Source organism: Microcebus murinus, chromosome 1 (genome assembly GCF_040939455.1).
Source record: "Microcebus murinus isolate Inina chromosome 1, M.murinus_Inina_mat1.0, whole genome shotgun sequence".
In the NCBI taxonomy this organism is placed as follows: Eukaryota; Metazoa; Chordata; class Mammalia; order Primates; family Cheirogaleidae; genus Microcebus; species Microcebus murinus.
The window spans coordinates 38,515,857-38,525,227 of record NC_134104.1 but is presented as its reverse complement, the minus strand read 5'-3'; the positions used below and the strand labels follow the sequence as shown (position 1 = coordinate 38,525,227).

The 9,371-nt window shown below is 38.5% G+C and overlaps 1 protein-coding gene across 1 annotated transcript; it reads left to right on the top strand.

Moving 5' to 3' along the window:
• The first annotated feature begins 284 nt into the window (after nt 1–284).
• Nucleotides 285–1,094, top strand: LOC142870067 (small ribosomal subunit protein eS6-like). Its single transcript, XM_076001006.1, has one exon. It carries the CDS (start codon nt 321–323, stop codon nt 1,068–1,070), a length of 750 nt encoding a protein of 249 aa, XP_075857121.1. The 5' UTR covers nt 285–320; the 3' UTR covers nt 1,071–1,094.
• The last annotated feature ends 8,277 nt before the right edge of the window (nt 1,095–9,371 follow it).

Here is a 9,371-nt window from a genome sequence, read left to right as displayed (position 1 = left end):
AAAATCCAACCATTTCTGAGAAGTCCAAACCTAATTTATTCAGGTACAAATTTAATCTATGGTTGGATAGTTGTGCAGAATAAGAGGCATGTTTTGAGGAACAGCCTTTAATAAGCAGTGATGTTGTCTTTATCAGAAGTATTAGGAACAAATTTGTTCATGGTCATTCGTACATCAAATATTTATTAAGCAGCTGTTATGTGTCAGGGACTATACTAGAATCTCAATACCTAAGAGTGAGAAAGACTGGTGAGATCATGACCTCAAAAGCACATACAGCTCTTTTTCGTGGCGCCTCGGAGGCAATCAGCTGCTTCACGATGAAGCTGAATATCTCCTTCCCAGCCACTGGCTGCCAGAAACTCATTGAAGTGGACGATGAACGCAAACTTCGTACTTTCTATGAGAAGCGTATGGCCACGGAAGTTGCTGCCGACGCTCTGGGTGAAGAATGGAAGGGTTATGTGGTCCGAATCAGTGGTGGGAACGACAAGCAAGGTTTCCCCATGAAGCAGGGTGTCTTGACCCATGGCCGTGTTCGCCTGCTACTGAGTAAGGGGCATTCCTGTTACAGACCAAGGAGAACTGGAGAAAGAAAGCGCAAATCTGTCCGTGGTTATATTGTGGATGCCAACCTGAGTGTTCTCAACTTGGTTATTGTAAAAAAAGGAGAGAAGGATATCCCTGGACTGACTGATACTACAGTACCTCGTCGTCTGGGGCCCAAAAGAGCTAGCAGAATCCGCAAACTCTTCAATCTGTCTAAAGAAGATGATGTTCGCCAGTATGTTGTGAGGAAGCCCTTAAATAAAGAAGATAAGAAACCTAGGACCAAAGCACCCAAGATTCAGCGACTTGTAACTCCACGTGTCCTGCAACATAAACGCCGGCGTATTGCTCTGAAGAAGCAGCGCACTAAGAAAAATAAGGAAGAGGCTGCAGAATATGCTAAACTTTTGGCTAAGAGAATGAAGGAGGCCAAAGAAAAGCGCCAGGAACAGATTGCCAAGAGACGTAGGCTGTCCTCTCTGAGAGCATCTACTTCTAAGTCTGAGTCGAGCCAAAAATAAGATTTTTTGAGGTAAATAATAAATAAGACCATATCCTAAAAAAAAAAAAAAAAAAAAAAAAGCACATACAGGTACAGGAAACAGAACAGAAATAAGCTAATTAAAAATTGTGATAAGTGCAAGAAATATTAATTAAAAAACTGAGGGTTGAGATAGCATAAAAATCAAAATATTGATAAACAAAAAGATCTGGTCATGGAAGGAACAGAAGAAAAGTCATTTCACTCAGGTGTTCTAAGATGCAGAAGAGACTGATGTGTCCAAGGCACTGAAGATGATTATGCCTGACGCATAGCAAACAGTGAACGAGAGAAAGAACAATACAAAATGAAATTGTAAAAATAGGGGCAGAACAAGATCACACCAGGCCTCATAGACCTTGGTAAGAAGTTGACTTTTTAAGTTCAACAGGAAGATATTGAAAGCCTTTAATCTAGGGAATTATATGAATCCAATTTACATTTTGGAAGGTCAGTTTTGGATTAGGTCAGAGAGGTTGTGGAATGGCAGGAATGGAAGCTGTTAGACCTATGAAGAGAGTATTCTATATCCTAAGTAAAAGATGTACTGGTCTTATCTCTGGTGATAGCAGTAGATAGAGAGGAATAGACTCAAGATGTAGAGTCAGCAAAAATACCCACGGATTGGAGATTGGGGATGAGTTAAGGGAAGTGTCATACATACACAGCACGAGCAACTGGGTAAACCATGGTGCCACTTGGTAGGAAAGAAAACCCCGGTGTAGTCAGGGACACCAAAGAGCCTTCAGAGTGATGGATCAAGGCAGTCTTTGCCACCCAAGAACAAGACTTAATTCTAATTCACACTGACAGGAAGCGGAAGCTGCTATGATTCTCTTTGCCCAGAAGTTACAGTGAGGTGGGGTGAGAAATGAGGGCAGGGCTAGAGAGGGATGGGAACACCGGTAGAGGCACTCGTGGGAAGCATCTGGAATGGGGATGAGCTGGGCATGTAAGGTAAAGGGCATATGAATCCAGAAGTTCAGGACTATCACATGGGTCCAGCATACTCCATGGGGGAAAATGTGACAGGGGCCTGACATTTATATATCTTAGTGAGCCTTAAGCCCAGGCTGTATCTGAAGGGATTCAACTTTGAAGGACAACCAAACTTTCTGAAACTTTAAAGGGCGTTACAGATTTTTATTTATGAGAATATTAAGGTCTTGAATCATTTACATTACTCCAACTTTACCACAACGTGGCCCCAATGCCACATCTTAACTGGCAGGATCTCTGGAGTAGCTCTCTCAGTAAAACATAGCCTCGCCCTAATCAAGAAACTTCAGACAGGGTCTTGCTCTAATCAGAGAAAACCTCAGATGTATTTCTTATATGGGTAGTTTGGTTTGGGGATTCTCATCTCTCACTATCCCTCTTTTCTCATTTGCAGTCTCCTCCCCCATCCTAAGGCATCTATCCAGCTGCCTCCAATAAATAGACCCTTGCTGTTTTCCATCAGCCAATTGGACAATGCAGCATACTTTTCATTTGTCCTTTCCCTCTTAAAAAAAAAAAATCTAAATCTAATGAATAAAAATGTATGCATCCAGTGTTGATCCCTCTACAGCCTTTCTAGATAATCTAATAAACTAATCTCTGTTCAAATTCATAATGGTTTAAATCACAGAGAATGTTAGTAGTGGCTCTCTGGAGAAATATAGCTTAACCAAAATGTTAAGGGCTTTTGCTGGGAACAGCAGCCGCGTGTAAGTGGAAATCAAGCCCTCTACATCCTTAAAATTACACCAAAGAGAGGGTTGCCTCACTCTGCTTTGCAATGAACTTTAGGCTTGAAAGTAAGCTTTCCAAATCACAGAATGCTTGTTTGAAGAAAAAGAACACTTGCCCCAAATAAAGAGAAGGGCTTTCAATCATCGTGTGAATACATAGAAAAAAAAGTTTTTACTGGAAAGGGAGCAAAACCTTTTGTCTTTGACCCAGTGTCCCACAGAGTGGAAAACGTTTACTTGGAGATTCCTTGCACAGGTCAATGTACCACAGAAGCCAAAATCAGTTCTTAAAAACAATAATACTAACCACAAGCCACCCAAGAATCAGAGACGCTTTTATATAGACCAGTTTCCTCCCTCACATGCTCATTTTCAAGGCCACATGAGTTGGGGGGAAATTGTGCATCCCTGGTAAAGTGGTTTTTAGTATATATGTGAATGTGTTTTAGTCTTGACATATTTTCCAATGGGTAAGGGCAGGGGGGCAGGGGGAAATCAAGGAAAAGAAAGGTTTAACTACTGCAAATTTTAATGTATAAAAAAATGCTACCATCTTCACAACTTGAGGGAATGCTTAAAGAGCAAACTTCATTTTTGATATTTATACTTTAATTCCCATTACCTAAATGAAGGAGATATTTTTCAAAAAGAACAGAAAATAGCCTTACTATAAAATACCTCATTTTTTCTTGAAATAAATAGAATATATACATATATATATCTCAACCTAAAAGATTAGTTATGCATGCTAACTTTAAGATCTGTCTGCTTCTTAGCAGTCACTTCTTTCATCCCTTGACTGCAGGAAGCCCTCCTTGAGCACAGTAAATCATTTGCTCTTGTTGCTTTCTGCCAAAATATTAGCCTTAATTTCTAGCCACTCTGTTCATTACATCTCTTCTCAAGTCAACACCTCAGCCAATCTTTTACTTCTTTTATATATTTTAATATAGAATTATTTAAAAATCTAATGAATAAATGAGCAAATGAGTAAAAGAATAAATAAATAAATGAAGCAAGTCCATTAACTGCCATAAATTCAAATAAACAGCTATTTTAGTTAAGTGTTATTCTTTGATTTATAAAAGAATTAATCAGATAACTCTCTTCTCTAGGTACCTATTAGACACTTTGAAAAGTTCTTTCAACCAGTAAGGTAGGATTCCGTATGCTGAACTAGTGATTTACTGAATAATACCCTGTATATGTGAGAAGTCATATAAGGTTTACTCTTTTATAATTGGAGAGCAGTTAAGGCTCTGGGGAGTAAAACCTGCCTTCTAGAACTATGGCAGTAATCAGCAATGAGCTACTTTTCTAATTTTGTGAATTCATAAAAGAAAAGGATTATCTTTTGTAAAATATTAATAATGCCAAATATACTTGAATGGTTGGTAAGTCCAATGAAGTTCCTTATTGATTCTTATTTTAACAAAATGCTATTTTTAAGGAGATGACATAAATAATATCTTAATACTTTTAAGTGACAAACTGCACTTAATAAATTCTAGAATATCATTAGTATTATCCTCTTCAAACGCATTAGCTCATTTAATTCCCACATAGACCTAATATGAAGGTATTGTAATTATACCTAACTTAGAGATGGGGAAACTGAAGCATAAAGAGAAAAAAATGTCTTGCCCAACCTAATTAAAGTTAGAGCTGAAGTTTGATCCAATTCTGTTTAATTTCTGAGCTCAATCTTATAATCCTTATAATATATTCTTCTTCCTCACACATAACCGTGTAGAAGAATGTAAGTTCCACCAAGGCAGGTTTACTTGTCTGTTTAGCCCATCCATGTATAACAAGTGTTTAGATTAATGCCTCTCACATTTAGTGTGCACTCAATAAAGATTTGTTAAATGAAAAAATGATAAATAATAAAGATTATCCTAGAATTTCTGCTTTTTTTTTATTATTTCAATTTCTTTGCTAAATTTCTCTGACATGCTTCTGAGTTCCTCATCTGTGTTGTCTTGAAGTTCATTGAGCCTCTTCAGGGCACCTATTTTGAATTCTTTGCCTGAAAGGCCATGTATCTGCATCACTCCAGGTGTGGTCACTGGTACTTTATTTAGATTTTTTAGTGAGGTCACGTTTTCCTGGATGTTCTTGATGCTTGTGGATGTTCATTGATGTCTGGGCATTGAAGAGTTAGGCATTTGTTTAATCTTCAGTCTGGAATTGCTTAATCCTGTCCTTGAGAAGGTTTTTCAGATATTTAAAGGGATTTGAGTGCTGTGATCTAAGTCTTTGGTCACATACAGACATATCAGCATGGGGAGTGCTCCAAACCCAGTAATGCTGTGACTCTTGAAGACTCCTGGTAGTACCGTCTTGCTGGACTTGGGTAATATATGGGAAAATTCCCTGGATTACCAGGCAAAGTCTCTCACTCTCTTCCCCCACTCCCTGTGCTGGGCTGCTGGAGTTGGGGGAGGAGTGATATGTGTACTCCCTCATGGTCAGCATTGCCAGGTCACACCTGAAGCCAGCCAAGTTTCACCCAAAGCCAGTGGCCACTGTTGCCTGGTTACCTCTGATGTTTATTAAAGCCCCAAGAGCTCTTTGGTTAGCACGTGGTAAATCCTACAGAGACTGGGACCTTTCTTTTAGGGCACTATGTTTCCTCCTGGCCCAGGGTTGTGGGTCCAGAAATACCATCCAGGAACTAAGGCCTGGACTCAGGGGCTTCAGGAGTCTGCTTGGTACTTCATTTTACTGTGGCTGAGCTGGTACCCAAGATGCAAAACAAAATCCTCTGAGCTCTTCCCTTTCCTTTCCCCAAGTGGAATAAGATTCCCTAAGCTGCACTGCCTGCAGTTGGGGGATTGAGGAGAGGTGTGACATAGGCACTGGTTTGACTGCTGCTGTCTCACTGGGTCAGGTGCACACCAAGTCCACTGGCTCTGAACCACCACAGCTGCAAGAATTGCCCAAAGACTACAGCCTTTGTGGCCTGACTACCTTGTGAATTTAGTCAGGCTCCAGGCTGGTTTTTGTCAGCCAGTGGTGGCACTAACCAGAACTCAGGCTTCAGGGTAGAGGATTTCTCTCTGTCCAAGTTGGTCTAAATGCTCCCTCTGTGGGCACTGGCATAATTCTGCCCTGTGCTGTGTTCCCCTGTGCCAGGGTAGCCCTGAGTTTCAATGCAAAGTGCACAATCACTTCAGTCTCCCTGGAGTACACAGACTCTCTCTCCACTGGACACACTGGCTTGACACAGCTGGGAGGTAGGGGAGGGGTGGCAGAGACAATGCAAGATTGACTCTTCTGCCCTTTTCCATGTCTATCTCCTTGATATAATGTTAAAACCAGGTAGTATGATTGCTCACCTGATTTGTGGTTCTTCTGAAGGTGCTTGCTTGCTTGGATAGTTGTTGAATTTAGTGTTCATAAGCAGGGATGATCCCTGCCATCTTGCTCCACCCCTTCTCAGTTAAATTAGAAGCAAAATACTAACCAGAAACAAACAAACAAAAAAACTGGTTAAGGTGTATTGTAATAGAGTAGTTGCCCCTCTTCCTATAGATACGGAAAGGTAATATTGACAGGGGAATATGTGACAGAGAGAATGACCTAAAAAATGGCAAAAAAAAAAAAAAAAAAAAAAAAAAAAGGGTTTTCCGTCTTGTTAAAACCTCACTCACTCTTTTTGGGAACCAAAACCTGCATCTCTGTCTCAGGCGCCTGGTCAGGAGAGGCAATGTCTTTTGTTTTTTGTGCTATAGGAGATGACTCAACAGAGAGGTCCCTGGGGATAAAAGTCTCCCAGGTGGGCAGAGGTTATGAGATTGTCTTCCCTGGAGATAGGAGGATCAGAATCATCAACTGTAGTTGAACAACAATTGCCTAAAACAGAATGACCTCCATTTAAAAACTCTGTATTTCTGTTTATTATGGGGAAATTGATACTTTGAGATGAGAGTCTTCCATTTTCTCCATTTTCTGGCAAATTAATAAACTTGTCTTTTCTTCTCCTCAAACCACTTGTCCCTATTTTTCTGATGCAGCCTTGGGGACAAGTTCCAAGCTTTTGGTAGCATTATGGCATTAGTTAAAGTGGAATTCCTCCTGTCAATTATCAATACATGTTTTGGTAGATGCCTTATCATCTTCATAGAGTGAAACATTTTAGAACATTGATAGTAGGTTGCATAATTTATGATCTCTCTTTCTCTAGCATTTATGATAAATGTTAAAACTCAATACAATATGCAAATAACTGCTGAGAAGGCATTTAATGTACTGAACCAGAAAATTTATGAATATAGGTTCTTTGAGCCAAATGAACTGTTTGTTCACATTTGTTTTAATAGTTTTGTTAAAGCGTATTGTGCCATGCCTATTATATCAGCTACATTTTTATTCTTTCATATAGCCAAAGCATATAAAAAAGATGGCATACATAGAATAATAGAGCTGTTAGATACCATCAGCCGATATGGCTATTTTATAGACAATTAACTTGCTATTGTTTGTGCAAATATACCTTGTTCTTTCTTACCACCTTAAATTTTCTCATGCTATTCTTCTGCTTAGAACACTTCATTTTCTTCAACTATCCAACTGAACTTCAAGGCCCAGCTAGTTCAAACATCTTTTTGATGAAGACAGTCCAAAGAAAAATATTGAATCAAAAGTTTGGGCATAATCTAATAAATGATTATATTATAATATATGTAATATATTATAATACATATAATATATATATTAAGAAATAACCCATCTCTGCCAGCTTGAATTTGTACATAAATTTCCCCTCTACTACTAATTGGTATTCAAGCCTATGCTTACACATCTTAAGAGACAAAAAGTTGTGAGATCATAATCCAGGCAGTCAGACTCAAAAGTTGAGGCATTTATCCGTAAGTTAGATAGATATAGATAGCTGATAGCTGATAGACAGATAGATATATCACACATACATAACTAAAGGCATTTAAAATTATGAAACTACACAAAGAGCTTTCTTGGCCAAGATTTGTCTGTGAAAGCTTCATTTTGGAGGTCTGTTTCAGCAAGGTCTTGAAGAACGTAAGATTTGAATAGGCAGAAAACAGAAGAAAGGCTTTTTTAGACAGGAGAAAGACCACGTGAAAGTTTCAGAAAACTTAAATTTGGGTAATTGGTAGAAAAATAGGCTACTGACAGCAAAAGAGAAATAAAGTTGGAGTCATAAAGTGCTTGCTGATAAAAGAACTTCAATGGCAAAGGAATGAGTTAGTACTTTGAGATAATCTTTAAAATATACTTAGTTCTTGGCCAGGCACAGCAGCTTACGCCTGTAATCCCAGCACTTTAAGAGGCTGAGAAGGATGGATCACTTGAGGCCAGGAGTTCAAGACCAGTCTGGGCAATATAGCAAAATTAGTTGGGTGTGGTGGTGTGCTAGTCCCACCTACTCTGGAGGCTAGGGTGGGAGGATCCCTTAAACCCAGGAGTTTGATGCTGCAATGAATTATGATGGTGCTATTGCACTCCAGTCTAGGTGAAAGAGTGAAACTCTGTCTCAAAAAATATATATATTTAAAGATAATACTTAGTTCTTAAGTATGGGAATAGCATGATGAAAGCAAATTTGTTTATCAGCAGTATTCACCTCTTCTCTTTCTTCTCCATCTAAATCATATCTTTTCAGTGCAAAAAACAAGACCAGTCAGAGGTTATTCGCAGGAATCATTCTGAAGACAAAAATTTCCAAGAAATCAACTACAACCGATAAAAATCTGAATTTAATTATATGAGTAAAAATCAATACTTGTGTAAAATAAAAATAAATAGACCAGGCTCAGAGTTAATGTAGAAAAACTCACTTATGAAAAAGTACATTTTTTTAGGCAATAAAACCAAGCCCCTACTTATGTAGTGGAAAATCTCAACCTATATCCACTTTGTCAGTATTATGAGGTAGTTTTAATTATTGAGACTCCAGAGGCTTCCTTCATGTAAAGAAAATATTACTATCGATATAGGATATCAACTTTCACCTTATATAATACTTAGGAGTTATTTTCATGGGTTTTATCCATGGGGGAAAATACTTTCAAACAAATTACTTTCCAGCTTAAAATATTTTCCTGTACATCAGGGGCCAGCACAATAATTTTGAATGCTTTGTGGAGTGAAGTACAGGAAATTCTTTCATCTTTGAGTTGGCATGTTTCCTGTTCTACGCCATAATATTGCACTTAGCATTGGTTGGGTAAGCCCAGGCTGGCTGTGCCTCTGCCCTCCACAAACCACAGCTATGACCATATTTATCTTATTTGGGAGGCAAAGTTCAAGTAAAAGTTTCTCAGATCAGGGTCAAAGGCATTAGCAGGTTGGCAAAATTGATCGTGGTGAAGTATTAATAGAAATGCCCTTTGTAAAATACCATAAAAGCAAAATGTTCATTTACGTTGTGTTTTGGTTTAAAAATAATTTCCTATGGTAAACCAGTCCCTCCCTAAAAACCAATATCACATATTAACTAAATTCACCAAATCAAATAATCTTTGAATCCTTTTATTGTTTTCAGCATTGTATTTCTTTACCAA